This window comes from Pan paniscus, chromosome 20 (genome assembly GCF_029289425.2).
Source record: "Pan paniscus chromosome 20, NHGRI_mPanPan1-v2.0_pri, whole genome shotgun sequence".
In the NCBI taxonomy this organism is placed as follows: Eukaryota; Metazoa; Chordata; class Mammalia; order Primates; family Hominidae; genus Pan; species Pan paniscus.
Genome location: NC_073269.2, coordinates 35,191,532 through 35,209,201, shown reverse-complemented (window position 1 = coordinate 35,209,201; position 17,670 = coordinate 35,191,532). Strand labels below are relative to the sequence as shown.

Genomic DNA, 17,670 nt, shown 5'->3' with positions numbered 1-17,670 from the left:
ATTACAGGTGTGAGCCACCGTGCCTGGCCTTGTTTGTACCTGCCCAGTGGCCTAAAAACTTTCCTCTCTAATGTAGCCCTCTTCTGTCTTCTCTTTTCTTCCCCAAGGCTCAGGAGACATGCATCCACTTATCTATCAATTCGATTGTTACTTATTCACCGAGTACACACAGTGGACAAGATGTATGCTGTTGTGGGGACACAGGTATGAGCAGAGAAGATATGGGAAAACTGAGAACTCCCTTGGAGTTTCTCTAATATTCAGACGTAGATTTCATGGGGTGGGATGGGCAGGAGTCCATCTTTAGGTTCTTTAAAGGTGCTGATTACAGCCAGGTGTGGTGGTACACACCTGTAGTCCCAGCTATTTGGGAGGCAGAGACAGGAGGAGTGCTTGAGCCCAGGAGTTCAAGGCTGCAGTGAGCTATGATTGCACCACTGCACTCTGGCCTGGGAGACAGAGCAAGACCCCATCTCAAAAAAATAAAAGAAAATAAATAATAAATAGGCTGGGCTCAGTGGCTCACGTCTGTCATTCCAACACTTTGGGAGGCCGAGGCAGGTGGATCACCTGAGATCAGGAGTTCGAGACCAGCCTGGCCAACATGGTGAAAGCCCGTCATTACTAAAAATACAAAAATTAGCCGGGTGTGGTGGCTCACACCTGCAGTCCCACTGGGAGGCTGAGGCACGAGAATCACTTGAACCTGGGAGGCTGAGGTTGCAGTGAGCCAAGATCACGGCACTGCAGTCCAGCCTGGGCGACAGAGTGAGACTCGGTCTCCAAATAAATAAATAAATAAATGTGCTGATTTGGCTACAGTAGACACCATTAGCTTCCCACAGTAGTAAACAAGGCCAACTGTAAGTGAGCAGGCAAAGAAACAGACACCGTTGATTCAGATGGTGATGACATCAATAAATAAAAAAATAAAAATCAGTGGAGTGACTGGGAGTGACAAGAGGTGTGGAGGGCGGGAAGATCAGGGGTAAAGTGGGTACTAATAAAAAGCTCAGCTGGGGTGTGCGTCCTGGGAAGACAGGAGGCACCCAGGAGTGCTGGGGCACCAGGAGCAAGTACGGGAGAGTGGAAGAGTTAGAGAGGGGGCAGGTGGAGGAGCTGGGCTAGAATTCCAAGTCGCTTCCCTCTCTGAATCACAGGCACTCATACTTAGTGCTATTCCTCCCTATCCTGTCTTCCTTGTGTAGTTGAAATGGACCTCCCAAATGGAGGTAGATTGATGGATTGATATTTTAATTGTAAAAATAATAATATAAACTCAGTGTACTTTTTACTACTTCCCAAATGGAGGTAGATTGATAGATTGATATTTTAATTGTAAAAATAATAATATAAACTCAGTGTAAAAGTGTCAGATAACATAGAAAAACAAAGGGCAAAGTCAAAAATAGAAGTTAATAAATCCAGAATCCAAAGATAATGATTGTTAATATTTGATGCACGTCTTGCTAGACGTTTTGTTTGCAAACACAGACAGTTACTGACATGCATACATGCATCCATTTAACAAAAACTTGATCATATACATCCTGATGTATAAGCTGCTTTTTTCACTTAATGCATTGAGTACCGTTTACTATGTCATTAAACATAGATCTATGATATAATTTTAAATGAGGGCAAAGTGATTTTATGGATGCATCCCCGTCTAACTCATCCTGCACAGCAGACAGGAAATCTGCAGATCATTTTTCATGATTATAAACAATCCTGTTATGAACGTCTTTGCACATTCATCTTCATGTACTTGTCTGATGCTTATTTTGGACACATTCCTACAAACAGGGTAGTTGGGTAAAAGGCTCTGGGTTGTGAGTGCAAACTGCAGAATCCCACACATAGAGGACATGGGGGTCCTCGGGCAGGCCTCCTAGGAGAGCAGGAGAGCTGCCCTCACTCCCCGGGTGGGCAGGGCTCCAGGGCCAGATGTGCTGTCTCCAGGATCCCTCTACCTTGTCTGAAGTCCAGGGCTCCCGTGACCTCTGCCTTCCAGTGGCACCTGCAAATTAGACCCCATTGTCTTAGGGTCTGAGTTGTCTTCGCACAAAAGTGCTGAGAAGGGACTGTTGGTGTCTGGCAAGGTATTTTCCTCTCCATGTAGCAAAGCTACAAGAAAAGGGGGTTAGGGTAGAGTGTACCATTTGGGATCTGAGCTGAGAGGGAACCTAAGACTTGACCTCTAGAACTTTCAAATATTCACATTCTATTCCCTAGATAGCAGAGATCTACCTAGAGCTCCTGTCTTTTGCAGGGCAAGCCAGGGGAATGAATGCCTCTCTCAGCAGGAGCCGAGAGAGGAGAGAAGCTTCCCTCCACGGATGCACCTGCCCAGCACTCGGGTCCTAGGATGTTGCTCCACCTGGATCAGCGGCACCGTCCCCAGTGCCTGCCTTCTCCTCTAATGCCTCCAGGTGATCTCTTGTGTTCCTCACCCTTCCCATCCCTCCCGACCCCGGGCACCTCCACGATCCCTTCTGCCCAGGCTTTTGGTTCCTTCTCCCCTCAGGGTCTCACTGACTGCACTCCATTCTCTCTCGGGAGCACAAGAAGCCTTATATGCATTTGCTGACCCCTTCAGCCAGCACAAATTTGCCATCTCTCTCTGCGTGCCTAAAGTTCCATTACAGGTGGAATAGAAGGAGCCCAGTCACTCTTACACACCTGAGGATGCAGCAATACTTCTTCGTGGAGTGCAAGACTCTATCCCTGCCTTAAGGAGTTTATTTGGTGGAGACAAGGCAGAGGAGAAGGTAGGGTGGTTTATTCCAGCCTAAGAGAGGGCATCCACAGCACATCCCACAGCCGTCCAGAGGAAGGGGACTGGAAATAGAACAGTAGCTGTAAAATACTCATCCACACACACTGAGCACCGCCAGAGGCCGTGCCAACATAACCGAGTTCAAGCCGGTACCATGCACTGCACAACAGCCAGTACGTCAAGAGACAAGGAATTGGGTCAAGGGAGGGGGCTTTGTTTTGGAGAGCCAGCAACCGAGAAGGTGGTGGGCCAGTGTCCTAAAGAACCATCTGAAGTTACTATGAATTTCAGCCTCCTTTTATGTGGGAGGAGAGAGGGGGTTGAGGTTAGGATGTGACCGATGACAGCGGACATCTGAGCAGCAGCAAGGGTCTGAGGGGGCTGGAGACGTGTTTGTCCTTGGTCGGGTCCCAGTGCTCGTGTGCATCTTTAACACACAGTGTTGCTCATGGGACACCCTCCTTATCTCCTTGGGGGTGAGTGTTCAGAAGGAACTGTGGTCTCCTTGCTTTAAACTAGAAATGAAAGGCCTCTCACAGTTAGCTTGGTTTATGTGCAGAGATCAGCAAGAGCAGTTAACCTAGAAGATGTCACCATAGGAGGTGGGTTAGGAGCAAAACACTTGTCACATGAGGGCTTCTTTTCACTGCTCCACCAAGGGCACGTTCTTGCCTTCCCCTTTATACACACTCCTGTTACCCCCATCTTGCCAGGAGGCTGGACGTGTCCCCAGGTCTGCCCAAGTCCACCAGGGCTTCCTGGAGGACGTGGAGTTCATGCCGGACCTTGACCCGGAGAAGAATGAGGCAGAGGATGGAGGGGGCTCCAGGTTAGGCCCAGCACAGGGCCAGGTGGGAAGGAGAATAGCTTTGGCCTCTGCACAGAACCACCAGGTCCATGGTCCAGTCTTGTCTCTTCTGCCATCCCCATCCCTTCCAGCTCTGGCATTCATGGAACAAATCATCAGTTATTTGGATTCAAATCTGACAAATTAAATTGCAAAGAATTAAATAAGTTGTAGATCAATACTGTCTAAATGATCAATTAATCATTCCCTGTAATTAAAACTATTAATTCCTAATACCTTTCAGTTATATTTTATTGCACCATTTCTAATTCAGAGCTTTTGGGCAGTTATATTGATTGCAGGTATCCTTACCTGGTAATCAAATAATTTATTAATCAGCATACTTCATTATGGAATATCTACACATTGACTCAGAAGGCTGGTTTAGTTCAGCCTGAGTTTTATTTTTATTTTATTTTATTTTTTTGAGACAGAGTTTGGCTCTTGTTGCCCAGGCTGAAGTGCAATGGCACAATCTTGGCTCACTGTTACCTCCACCTCCTGGGTTCAAGTGATTCTCCTGCCTCAGCCTCCCAAGTAGCTGGGATTACAGGCACCCGCCACCATGTCTGGCTAATTTTTTGTATTTTTAGTAGAGACAAGGTTTCACCATGTTGCTCAGGCTAGTCTCGAGCTCCCTCAGGTGATCCACCGGCCTTGGCCTCCCAAAGTTCTGGGATTACAGGCATGTGATATCCTGCCCAGCCCAACTTGAGTTTTCTTTTAAAGATGCTGGAGGTTTGCCATTACCTGCTTGTATACGTCACACAAAGTTCCTTCTTTTGTGAAAAATAATTGCAAAAAAAATAGGTGTGTGTACTTAAAAGCAGGTAAATGGATAAACTCAAGTGGTTCCTCAAAATTATGTTTTAACCGTAATCTTTTTCATGGAGGTTTTGCAAGTTAATTTATTCCCAATATGCTTAGAAAAGTGCTCTCAAGATTCAGGGATGAAAAGGCCTTTGGGAAAATGGGTGCTACCATCATTAGTACCTTGAAATACAAATTAAATCCCAAGCACATCACAATTTGCTTTCCTGCATCTACCAATTTTGAAATAGTACAAATAAAATGTCTTATTTACCTCATGAATTTATTATTTCAGCTGTTCATGCTGGACACCTGGTGGTTTGATTTAACTTCCCTTAATGTTTTGGGGCATCATTAGGAGAGGGAAATGAGGACCTGTAATTGTGTGTGCAGACCCTGCAGGGGCCCTGGGTGGGGTGGAGCCTCCTTTCTGCTCCCCTTGCTCACATTCAAGGTCCCCAGGGCTGTCTGGGTTTGTCTTGGAGATTCAGGGAGCCAGTTCCTCCCCAGAGAGAAGAGGGCTCTGGTGGGCTTCCCTCTGCAAAGACAGAACGTGGGCATCGGTCTCTGGATCTCAGCTTCTCCTGATTGATGGGCAAAGCTTCCACAGAGGTGTTGAGGTGGGTTGCAGCTGAGTGGATCCAGCACTTCAGGCTTGAGAACAAGACGACTGAAGGTAGGGAGCCATAGGACCACTGAGAAGGCCAGAGGTGGAGGTGGGAGAGGGGCAGAAACTGACATTACCACCTTCTCTGTCCTCTACAAACTGCCCAAGGACTTTCAGAGCCATACTCCTTCAACTTATCCCCCACACCCCGAAATCTTCCTTCCCTCCAAAAAATGTTCATTTCTCCATCAAAACAGTTCATCCTAGACCCGTCTGTCTCAGAGTACTCCTCACTCTGCAGGGAGAGCTGGGGGAAGTCCCTAACAGCACGCAGAAAGGATGGCAATTTGGAACACGGAGTGGATCACATGCCGAGGGCTTCCATGCAGTCACATGCTTACACACCTTCTACCTGCATCCTCACAGAGTCCTCCGGGAGTTCCAGCCAGCAGCTGAGCAGCCGGACGGCACCATCCTTGCTCCACTTCCCTGCTTGCTGGCTCTCGTTGTCCTTATTCTTGGAGAAAGAAAGTCCAAATTCTTAGCACAGTGTGCAAAGCATGAGCCCTCCAGGTCAGGGCCTGAAATAGGTGATCTCTGAGTTCCCTCTGAGCCATAGCACCCTGTCCCACCAGCCCAGGACTCCCTGCCCCTCGTCCTTTCTTTTCTCCATAGAACATACTACCATCTGGTATATTACACGCTTGGTGGTTGTCTAGCTTCCACCACTAAAATATAAGGTCCTGGGGGCCACACGCATTTGACTGCTGTGTTGTTCGCTGCTGTCTCTCTCATCAGCAGTGGACACACAGCGTTGCATACAGTAGTCACTGTACACAAATCTTCTGAATAGATGAATGAATGGATGAATGATCCATCTCCAAGGGCCCTTAATTACAATCATAACCAACTAACTTAGCAATTTGAAAGCCTTCTTTCACCTTCACAACCAACTTTCGAGATAGGTATTCTTATCTCCATCCTCAGACGAGGACACCAGGGCTCAGAGGGCGTCAGTCACTTGCCCAGGTGACTCCAGCAATGGGAGGACTTGGGATCACACTTATGCCGCCTGACTCAAGAGCCCAGGCTCTTGCAAAGTATTTGAAACAAATGAGCTCAATTAATTCCATACATTTTCAGGGGGCACATAATACAATCCAGGTGTAAAAAACATTGGGGGACTTTTGGTGCTACTGCACCAGCCTGCTTGGCAAGAGATGGATGTGTGGCTGATAGGGAAACTGATAGGGTTTTCAACAAAGCCTGAAATTAATCATACTTAATGAATGTGACTAATGTGATGAAAGAATGAGCGATTAAAATATTAGCACATCTGAACTTCTCCTCCCTGGCTAATTTCTTCACCTCCCTAGGGTTATCATCTTTCAAAGAAGTAGGGGCACAGAATTACAGAAACGGGTTTTATGGAACACAAATGCCTTTTAAATGGCTTAGATTAAGGACAGTCTGTGCAGTTCTCAAGCGGCTGTCTGTCTTCACATCTCGCTGCTCAAGCGAGGGACGTGGGCTGTGGGGAGAGGCTGAAACTGTCACGATGGCTGCAACTGGAAATGGGAAGCCAGGCATTTCCCGGGGTAATTGTGTGGAAACAGGAGACAGGCGTGGGGTCCCTTCAGCAGGGAGGCAGTTGTCTTTCTGTGTGGGCACTAGGTGAGATGAAAGTGGCTGGGAGGCATGTTCCCTGGGGATGAGGCAAAGGCATCTTACTGGCTTTGCACATTATGCAGGATCACAGGCAAAACTACCTAGGGACCAATTTTGTTTTGAGGATGACGAATGCAGAATCCTAGCACATTTGCCTTAGAGCTCCCCTCCCTATGCCCCCTCAACACACATTGCCCAGATGAACACATCAAGACAGTAGGGAAGAGGGCTGGGGGCGGTGGTTTGCACCTGTAATCCCAGCACTTTGGGAGGCTGTGGCGGGCGGATCATGTGAGGTCAAGAGTTTGAGATCACCCTGGCCAACATGGCGAAACCCTATCTCTACTAAAAATACAAAAATTAGCTGGGCATGGTGGCACGTGCCTGTGATCCCAGCTATTTGGGAGGCTGAGGCAGAATTGCTTGAACCCAGGAGGCAGAGGTTGCAGTGAGCCGAGATCACACCACTGCACTCCAGCCTGGGCAACAGAGCAAAACTTTGTCTCAAAAAAAAAAAAAGACTGTAGGGAACAGGAAGTGTCTAGACTACAACTCACACTTGGAACTAGGAGATTCCCCTGCATATCAGTGTTCTGCTACTCTCCGGAATCAATTGATCATGCTTGTGCGAGGAATTATATAAACCTGAGATCTCAAACTCAAGGCCTCAGCAGATGGGCAGGTAATGTAACTGAATGGAAACAGTGGGAAAGGACCCAGACCACCAAGCAGGTACCTACCCTGGCTGACAGCACCCCACCGTCTTTCTCTATGTTGAGGACATGGGCCTTGAGTGGCTTAAAATAATGCAATTTTATTATTTTACAATTCTGGAGGTCTGAAGCCTAACACAGGTCTGTAGGGCTGCACTTCTTCTGGAGACTCTAAGGGAGAAGGTTTCCTTTCCATTTCCAGCTCTCTCTCTGCCTGCAGGTCCCTCCTCTGGCTCCACCCTCAAAGCCAGCAATGTGGCATTTCTGTCCTCTCACGTCTTGCTTCCCTCTTCTAAGAGCCTATGAACATGCCGCACCCACCCGGACACTGCAGGAAGACTCTCTGATACGGTTTGGCTCTGTGTCCCCACCCAGATCTCACCTTGAATTGTTACAATCCCCTTGAATTGTAACAAGGGTGGGACCAGGTGGAGGTGATGGATCATGGGGGCGGTTTCCCCCATGCTGTTCTCATGACAGTGAGTTCTCACGAGATCTGATAGTTTTATAAGGGGTTCCCCCTTCGCTCTGCTCTTATTCTCTCTCCTGCCACCCTGTGAAGAGGTGCCTCCTGCCATGATTGTAAATTTCCTGAGGGTGCCCCCCCAACCAGCCGTGCTGAGCTGTGAGTCAATTAAACCTCTTTTCTTTGTAAATTACCCAGTCTCAGGTATTTCTTCATAGCCGCATGACAACAGACTAATACACTCTCCCTATCTCAATCTCCAATCACAGCTGCAACATTCCTTTGCTGTGTAAAGTAACATATTCCCAGGTTCCAGGGATTAGGCTGTGGACATTTTTGTGGGGAGGCATTATTCCATCTACCACAGTTTGTATGTGGGAGTACTCACAATTTGTAAATGCTAGCAAATAATTCTGAGGTTCATAGCACTGTGTATGCCAGATCACCAGGTGTCTCTGGGCAGAAATGAGTGGGGAGAGAATGAATCTCCAGTCTATGACTTCCGACCTCTGATTTAAACAGTGTTTGTTAAAAGGAAGGCTTGGTGTCATGCTTCCTCCTGCCTCGTTCATACATACACGTTGCTTGTCAGACTTCCAGGGAACTGAGAAGCTTAGCAAGCATTTATGTTCCCAGGCCTGTGGCTATTTTTTTCCCTCAGTTTACAAAACTGACAATGTTTATTAAGCTCTCGTTGTATGCCAGTGCGCTAAATATCTCACATGGATTCTTTCTTTTAATTTGCACAGCAATGTCATTTTTATCCCTGTTTTACAAATAAGAAATCTGACACTCAGTAACGTTGCCCGATGTCACACAGGTAGTAAGGGGCAGAGCTGCCATGAAGGCCAGGCTGTCTGGCTCCAGAGTGAGCTGATACATGAAAGCTAAAACCCCCTTCAGTTAAATAACAACCACTGAGGGGTTGCAGTGGTGTGGACCTGTAGTCCCAGCTACTCTGGAGGCTAAGGGAGGAGGACTGCTTCAGGCCAGGAGTTTGAGACCAGCCTGGGCAACACAGCAAGACCCCCATCTACCAAGTGGAACCCAGGGTGGCCTACAGAAGTCCAAGTTCCAGTATGCCTGCCACTCCTGGACATTGGTCTCCTTCTTCCACAAGAGGACAGCTGTTCGGCCATACAGTTACCCATCTCTCTGCTGCAACGCTGGACTCGAACACCACTACCAGATGCGTTCTTATCAATGTGTCTTTGGGCACGTCATTTGTCTTCTCTGAGTCTTAGTTTCTTCATCTAGAAAATAGAAAGTTATTATTATTGCAGATATTTATCTACTGTGTGCCAGGCACAGTTCTAGGCATTTTACATATATTAATCCATCTCATCCTTAAAATAACTCTCTAGGGTAGATCCTGTTATTATCTCTGTTTTACAAGAGAAAGACGGAGGCACACACAGGGATTAAATAACTTGCCCTAGGGTACAGCTAGTGAGTGGTGAAACTAAAATTGAACCCAGGAGGTCTGGAGATAATTCCTATTCTGTTCACCCAACTGGGACATTGTGAAGGTTTTGTGAAGGCTCACTCATTCATTCATTCATTCATTTTTCATTTACTCTTACCAACTCAGAGGGAGTTGTGATATTATTTCATGTGAAGCACTCAAACCATGCATGGTGTGTGACAACTTCTCTGGAAATGTCTTTTATCCTAAGGTTGTTGCCAAGGGAGAGCACTGAGCCAGCTGTGTGATGAGCCTGGCCAGGGTGGCCCCTGAGGAGGCAGCCTCCAATCTTGAGAGTACAATATAGTCCCTTGGGCTATAAGGCTGGTCAAAGCCTAGGCCCTAAGGGGAGTCATAGGAAGGTCAAAGGGGAAACCTGTCAGTACACTTTGGACCTGGCATGAGGAATAACAATGAGTCAGCAAGGATCAAGGGAAGGCTTCTTAGAGGAGGTGGCATCTCAGATAAAAACACCACTAGCAAATCCTCACTTGGTGCTGCCTGTGTGCTGGGCCTGCTTGTAGGTGCTTTACATGTTTTAGTACATTTACTCCTCCCAGTAACTTTACAACACACATGGCATCATTACTGCCCCCATTTGGCAGGTGAGGAAACTGAGGCACAGAGAGGTGAGGGAACTTGCCCAGATCACAGAGCCCATGCACAGCACAGAGCCAATGCTGTGCACTGCTTATATTAACATTTACTTAATATTTAAATCATTTTTGACCTAAATGAAAAACTTTATCTCAGTATAGTACAGAATAGAAAACCAGTATGGATAGAAAATCAATACTATGAACCATGTAATGAAATCACTCTAGACTCAGTTCTCTGCTAAGAGCTTCTAACTCAAGATCTTTTCTGTTAAAAGTGGGAGATAAGTGTAGAGAGGAATTAAAGATATATTAGGATCAAACTGAGGCCAAGTGCATTGGCTCATGCCTATAATCCCAGTACTTTGGGAGGGGGAGACAGGACTCCTTGAGGCCAGAAGTTCGAGACTGGACTGGGCAATATAGTGAGACCTCATCTCTACTTTTTTTTTTTTTTTTTTAAATTAAAGATGTATTAGCACCAAACTGAGACTTTCTCATTGGTGCAATCAGGATTGAAAAACAAAACAAAACAAAACTTTCTCACTGAGTGATGGAACGTGAATGAGCGAACTCTGTGCATCCTCTAAAATTCTAAAATCTTACTTGGGGAAACAGTCGTGGCACTGAAGAGCATAGACTCAGGAGACAGATTACTCTGCTTCACATCTTGCTGGCTATCCAGTTCCTGGAAAAGAATCTCTCTAAACCTCGGTTTCTTCATGGGTAAAATGCTGATAGTAATAGCTCTGACTTCATAGAGACCTTGATAACAAATGAAAGAACGTAGGTATAATAAAACGCAAAACCAAATACACAGTGAATGCTTAATAAACATAATCCATTAGCATTATCGAGCTTTGCACAGATGCCTCTGGCCTTTTTGTTGTTGTTGCTGTTAGACGAAGATAATAAAAATCATCATAGTAAACACATAGCGATTACTATGTGCTGGACTTTGTCCTAGTTGCGATATATTACCATCCTAAGTTAAACTATAATCGTTTATTGTTATCTCTAGGTCTTCCTACATGAAATTTTTACCCTAAAGGATCGTAAAGTCGGCCCATCGGACGTCAGTGGGCTCCCCTGTTCAGCCCTCTCTTTCTTCTGGGGATCTCTCGGGACACAGACGAGGTGGCACCGGGACCTACAGGTGGGCCGCAAGCCCCGCCCCCAGCGCCGCCTTGTAGCCCCGTCCCCGGACGCAGCGCCTCTCCAGGTTTGCCCCGCCCTGCAGGACTGCAGAATTTCCTTTCCGGCGGCGCGCTGACGTCACGCGTCCCGCGCCTCCTCGCGCCTGCGCCGTGGTTGGAAGGTCGTCCCTGTGACCGGCTTGGCGGTTGGAGCGGCTGTCGCCATGTTGTCGGTCGCAGCCCGCTCGGGCCCGTTCGCGCCCGTCCTGTCGGCCACGTCCCGCGGGGTGGCGGGCGCGCTGCGGCCCTTGGTGCAGGCCACGGTGCCCGCCACCCCGGAGCAGCCTGTGTTGGACCTGAAGCGGCCCTTCCTCAGCCGGGAGTCGCTGAGCGGCCAGGCCGTGCGCCGGCCTTTGGTCGCCTCCGTGGGCCTCAATGGTGAGCCGGAGCGAGGGCCGCGAGCGGGGCTGGGGGTCTCTCGGTGCCCGCTCCTCCGGCCCCCAGCAGGGAGCGGCCGCGGGCGCGCGAGCGGAGCCTGAATCAGGTCGAGCTGGGCGGCCTCCGCGACGCTGGGCCTGGCCCCCGGGCTCGGGGCGTTTTTCTGGTGGCCGGCCTGGACTCGCGTCCGCCGGCTTCGCCTGGTTCCTCCTCGGCCGAGTTCACGAGCTCTGTAGTCCCGCTGTTCCAGCCACCTCTGAGGGGTTTTGTTGCTTGCAGGTCGTTTGACCTTGGGCGAGTTTCTAAACGTACTTCCTGTGAAATGGATTCATATCTTTACCAATTTTGTAGGGGTGTCGTGAGGCTTAGGTGGAGGAATTCTACGTAAAGCCGTTAGCACAGTTTGGGCACTTACATGCTTAAGAAATGGAAACTTACTAATATTTGGGAAGTTGGTCTTCTCACCACTACCGATCCCTTCATGTCCTTCCCCTTCATCACCCCCCCACCAAAAAAAAAAAAAAAACATACACAAGGTCAGTTACAGTGTAGTGTCACAACATAATCAGTCGTCAAGAACGGGCAGAGATTGACGAAGTTTACATTTTACAGATGAGAAAACAGACGAGGTAGAGTGACTCGCACCAGGATCCGTGGTGTGGATATGTGGTAGCAGGGATTTGACAAGACGAATTGTCGTAGCCACTGAGCTCTTCGCAGGGGCTATTCCACACCCTCTGTCCTTAGATCCCCGTTTATCTTCTTTGCCTCGCCTTCCGTCTTTACTTGGCCCTGTATCGGAGATAGAGAAATGGCAGCCTGTGGGCAGTGTGTCTGCAGGCTATGTAGTTTTCAAAAAAACTGGGAAGACTAATGGCATCTCTTAAAATGCTGGAAGCTGGTAATACTGGGATCTAGTTTCTCCTTGGGAAAAGTCCATAGTGTGCTGTGTAGTGGCCGCCCCCGCAGTTGGAGCAAGTGGCCTTCTCCAGTTTGTCACAGTCTTTACCAGGTCTGCGTGTTTCATTGTGTTACCAGCCTGGCTCCATTGATAGCTGTTTGTGACTCTTCCCCTACACGCTAACCAAATTGCCCGCCACTTTTCTTTTTACTCTGTCTTCATTCACCCTGGGCTCTGCACTTTTTTTATGGTCCTTCCACTAAGTTGCTGCATGTCCATATGTTTTCCTTACCCATCTTTTCAATCTCAGTTAAGAATCAGGTGAATAAAGTTTTTATTTGCTGATTTGTCTGTCTTTGTAGCACATACACTTTACACTCTGTATTGTGTTTATTGGTAACTCCTCCGACCTTGGGCTTAAGGGCATAGAGAAGGTAATGTCTTCTTTATTTTTCTATCTTTCACAACGTCGGATTTTGTATACAGTTAGTGCGAAGTATTTGTGAATGAATATTTGTTAAGGAGCATCAGTGGGTTTTGAAGAAACTGTCCACGGCGGGTGTAGAGTACCCTAGCCCATCCTTGGGACCTGGAGGTGAGAAGGAAGGAAGGAGAACATTTCAATAGCAAAAGAAAAGCATCTTTGGAATTTGTCATGTTGCTAAAGTTTCTTCAAAAAATTGGAGGCTTACATTTCTCTGATGGCCAGTGATGGTGAGCATTTTTTCATGTGTTTTTTGGCTGCATAAATGTCTTCTTTTGAGAAGTGTCTGTTCATGTCCTTCGCCCACTTTTTGATGGGGTTGTTTGTTTTTTTCTTGTAAATTTGTTTGAGTTCATTGTAGATTCTGGATATTAGCCCTTTGTCAGATGAGTAGGTTGCAAAAATTTTCTCCCAATTTTTAGGTTGCCTGTAAATCACAATGAGATACCATCTCACACCAGTTAGAATGGCAATCATTAAAAAGTCAAGAAACAACAGGTGCTGGAGAGGATGTGGAGAAATAGGAACACTTTTACACTGTTGGTGGGACTGTAAACTAGTTCAACCATTGTGGAAGTCAGTGTGGCGATTCCTCAGGGATCTAGAACTAGAAATACCATTTGACCCAGCCATCCCATTACTGGGTATATACCCAAAGGACTATAAATCATGCTGCTATAAAGACACATGCACACGTATGTTTATTGGGGCATTATTCACAATAGCAAAGACTTGGAACCAATCCAAATGTCCAACAATGATAGACTGGATTAAGAAAATGTGGCACATATACACCATGGAATACTATGCAGCCATAAAAAATGATGAGCTCATGTCCTTTGTAGGGACATGGATGAAATTGGAAATCATCATTCTTAGTAAACTGTCGCAAGGACAAAAAAACAAACACTGCATGTTCTCACTCATAGGTGGGAATTGAACAATGAGAACACATGGACACAGGAAGGGGAACATCACACTCTGGGGACTGTTGTGGGGTGGGGGGAGGGGGGAGGGATAGCATTGGGAGATATACCTAATGCTAAATGATGAGTCAATGGGTGCAGCACACCAGCATGACACATGTATACATATGTAACTAACCTGCACATTGTGCACATGTACCCTAAAACTTAAAGTATAATTTTAAAAAAAATCGGACGGTTACCTGACTTAGAGAAATTATTTTTAGAAACAGGCAAATAATGTAGAACCATAAGGCAAAAACCTTTTCTGTAATCATTTCAGCCTGTAATTTAAGTTCACATTATAGTCTGTCTAGATGGTTCATGGCAGGATGGCTTATGGGAGTGGAGGGGTTGGATCTGGAGAAGATTCTTGAATTAGAGAGGAAGGTTGTACTACTTTCATGCAGATTTCCAAGGCGCATTGGAGCTCACCTTAAAATAAAACTTGTTTTGTTAAAATTCCTTAAATTTTCTCCTTTAAGTATTTGATTTTGCTTTAGTTTAGAATTAAATCTAGCATCTTACTAAAAGTCAGACCTAATGCAGCTCATGTAAATATTTGGAGAATGATTTTTGCAACAGGGCAGTTTAATTTCCGAAAGGATTCTTGGTGGTGTAGCCTAGTAAAGTGTAACTAGTGGGAGGAGACTTTTGCCACCAAATCTCTGACTGAGAAGGGTAAAGCCATTTTATTGAGTTTTCTTGTACATTTCCTTGTATACTGTTAAGGGTTGTGGATACTGTTTTTAATGTAGAAGTATGAACTTTTTATTCCTTTATCTTTTAGGGAGGAAACTCATCTTTTCTGTAATCCCAGGTAGTGCTAGGAGCAAGTAATTTATGCTTAATTCCAAATGCCAGTATATACTGGCAGGTTAGCATTTATTTGTTAGAGTAGTAGTATAGGATGTAATGTCACTTTGACTCCACAGATTCTGGGATGTGAGTCTCAAGTTGCCATTATCTGTGTCCTGGTCTTCTCCAGGAAATGATTTAGTCAGAAAAGCATATAGAGTGATTTTGGTAGGTTTCGTTATTGTTTGAATACTTCTGGATTCCATAAAGTTATTCCTTGAGAATCATGTGAAAAGCAGTTCAGGTATTCCATATTGTAATGTTTGACTACTCAAGGAAGTACAGTATATTAGGATGATATCCTAGTAGAGCAAGGTAGAATTGCAGTTTATTACAATAAAAATGCATCATAAAAGAAATCTTTATTTTGGAAACACGTTTTCTAAAAGAGGAATTTTTAGTGTCCCCTTTTTTAAAAAGGAAACTTTGTGGCAAATTTCTTAAGATGAATATACAATCTGCAAAGAGGTTTGCTTCCTGAAACATACCTAAAAATGGTACTAGGTAAAAATTTTTTTTGGTCAGAGATTTAAAAATAGTATGGGAGAGAGGAATGTAACTGTGTCTTGTTTTTGTTTTTTCAACTACTAAAGAAACTCCTTGCTCCCAAAGTACTACATAGTAATTATTTGTTTAACATTCATTTGAGCTCTTTTATGGCCTAGACTAGAAGTGCCCCAGTTGAGAGAACTACAGCAGTGAAAAGGGAAGATAATACTCCTACTCTTACAGTAACTGTTGCCCTTTACTGAAGAGGGGGAGATATGAAAATTTTGCCCTTTTTTTCCCTCGCTAAATCGAAATAATTAGTTCTTTTGCAGTTTTCATTTTATTTTGAGAGCTCTGATAAGGATGTCCTTCTCTGCCTATTAGTGGTTTTAAGTTAAAGTAATACTAATTTATACACTAGAGTATAAAATAGAAACCTTAATTTTTCTGCAACAGAGTTATACAGTTCACAGAATGTTTATTGTATCATTATTATTTTATGAATTAGCAGTTTTTTCCGAGAACATAGATTGGACTATAAGGGGCAGACATTTACCTTAATAAGGTGATCACACGTCAACTTAGTGTGTGGACTAGATGAGTTTTAGGGTGTCCTTCTAATCCAGAGAGTATGGGAGGTATTTAGCATGATTTATATAGTAAATCTGGGCAGTTGAATTTTTGGAAACTTTGAGATATTACTGTTTATTTTGCTATTTAACGTTTTTAGCACGATGCACTGAGGTGTTGTGAATCCTGAATCAGCAATGTTCAACCAACTAGGGGGAGCTCAATTTACAAATAGTATCTTGCGATTTCATACCAATATGATAGGTAGTGGTTCACTTCATTTCATTTTTAAGATTTTATATGCTAGCACCGCCAATTTGACTATTTCTGAGACCCAGTGAGTGCCATATTTCACATTTTTAGAATTTGATTTTTTACCTGTGAATCCATAAAGGGCTATTTCCTGATATATACTCCCTTCGGGGTACTCATCTAATTGTGTTTTTTAACCTTCTGATTGTCTTGCAGTCCCTGCTTCTGTTTGTTATTCCCACACAGACGTCAAGGTGCCTGACTTCTCTGAATACCGCCGCCTTGAAGTTTTAGATAGTACGAAGTCTTCAAGAGAAAGCAGCGAGGCTAGGAAAGGTTTCTCCTATTTGGTAACTGGAGTAACTACTGTGGGTGTCGCATATGCTGCCAAGAATGCCGTCACCCAGTTCGTTTCCAGCATGAGTGCTTCTGCTGATGTGTTGGCCCTGGCGAAAATCGAAATCAAGTTATCCGATATTCCAGAAGGCAAGAACATGGCTTTCAAATGGAGAGGCAAACCCCTGTTTGTGCGTCATAGAACCCAGAAGGAAATTGAGCAGGAAGCTGCAGTTGAATTATCACAGTTGAGGGACCCACAGCATGATCTAGATCGAGTAAAGAAACCTGAATGGGTTATCCTGATAGGTGTTTGCACTCATCTTGGTTGTGTACCCATTGCAAATGCAGGAGATTTTGGTGGTTATTACTGCCCTTGCCATGGGTCACACTATGATGCATCTGGCAGGATCAGATTGGGTCCTGCTCCTCTCAACCTTGAAGTCCCCACGTATGAGTTCACCAGTGACGATATGGTGATTGTTGGTTAGAGACTTGGACTCAAGTCATAGGCTTCTTTCAGTCTTTATGTCACCTCAGGAGACTTATTTGAGAGGAAGCCTTCTGTATTTGAAGTTGATTTGAAATATGTAAGAATTGATGATGTATTTGCAAACATTAATGTGAAATAAATTGAATTTAATGTTGAATACTTTCAGGCATTCACTTAATAAAGCCACTGTTAAGCATTGTTATGCTCAGTCATACACGCGAAAGGTACAATGTCTTTTAGCTAATTCTAATTAAAAATTACAGACTGGTGTACAAGATACTTGTGAAATCTGTAACTGACTTTATTTTCCTGCCCAAATATTTGCTTCCTGCTTTGCGTCAGGGACGCAGATTCTGCAAGGTCATTGTTGGGATGAAGTAAAATTAACGGGTCATCTAAGTGTCTATGGCATTGACAGAAACAATGGTATCTAGGTATTCCTTATTTACTGGACTTGGTAAGAGTCCTGGCTATGCATTTCCTCCCTACTGTGTAAGCCGTGTGATAATGTCAACACTAATCTGTGGGAAAGAGTCCTGAATGAGGCATTAGTAGCTCTGAGGGTTCATCTTCACGTCTGGTCTGCTGGTTTTTCTCCTTAAGTGACAGGCCAGGAAATTTTATTAGTCCCTTATGAGTGTAAATTAGTACTTAACAATCCTTTAGTCTTAATAGGCAGTGATGGGATATTATCTGAGAGAAACTTTCCAAAATGAGAGTGCTCTGCCATTTCCTTCATTTTGTGTGTGGTTCATCATGTCCCCAAAGTTCCTGCATCCACTCTATCAGGAGGCAGA

The 17,670-nt window shown here is 45.1% G+C and overlaps 1 protein-coding gene and 1 long non-coding RNA gene across 2 annotated transcripts; one reads left to right on the top strand and one right to left on the bottom strand.

Moving 5' to 3' along the window:
* Nucleotides 1-1,380: 1,380 nt before the first annotated feature.
* On the bottom strand, nucleotides 1,381-11,204 carry LOC106634107 (uncharacterized). Its single transcript, XR_008622001.2, has 4 exons — nucleotides 10,996-11,204; nucleotides 10,558-10,716; nucleotides 9,038-9,143; nucleotides 1,381-3,762 (listed from the first exon to the last, which is right to left on the bottom strand). It is a non-coding gene; the product is annotated as an uncharacterized LOC106634107 (long non-coding RNA).
* A 26-nt stretch (nucleotides 11,205-11,230) lies between these two features.
* Nucleotides 11,231-17,150, top strand: LOC100974890 (cytochrome b-c1 complex subunit Rieske, mitochondrial). Its single transcript, XM_003816230.4, has 2 exons — nucleotides 11,231-11,525; nucleotides 16,261-17,150. The coding sequence occupies exons 1-2, from the start codon at nucleotides 11,312-11,314 to the stop codon at nucleotides 16,869-16,871; spliced, it is 825 nt and encodes a 274-aa protein (XP_003816278.1). The 5' UTR covers nucleotides 11,231-11,311; the 3' UTR covers nucleotides 16,872-17,150.
* Nucleotides 17,151-17,670: the final 520 nt, after the last annotated feature.

Coding starts and splice junctions, on each gene's coding strand:
- LOC100974890 (XM_003816230.4), top strand. CDS start 11,312: ATGTTGTCGGTCGCAGCCCGCTCGGGCCCGTTCGCGCCCGTCCTGTCG. Junction 11,526..16,260: donor CGCCTCCGTGGGCCTCAATG/GTGAGCCGGAGC, acceptor ATTGTCTTGCAG/TCCCTGCTTCTGTTTGTTAT.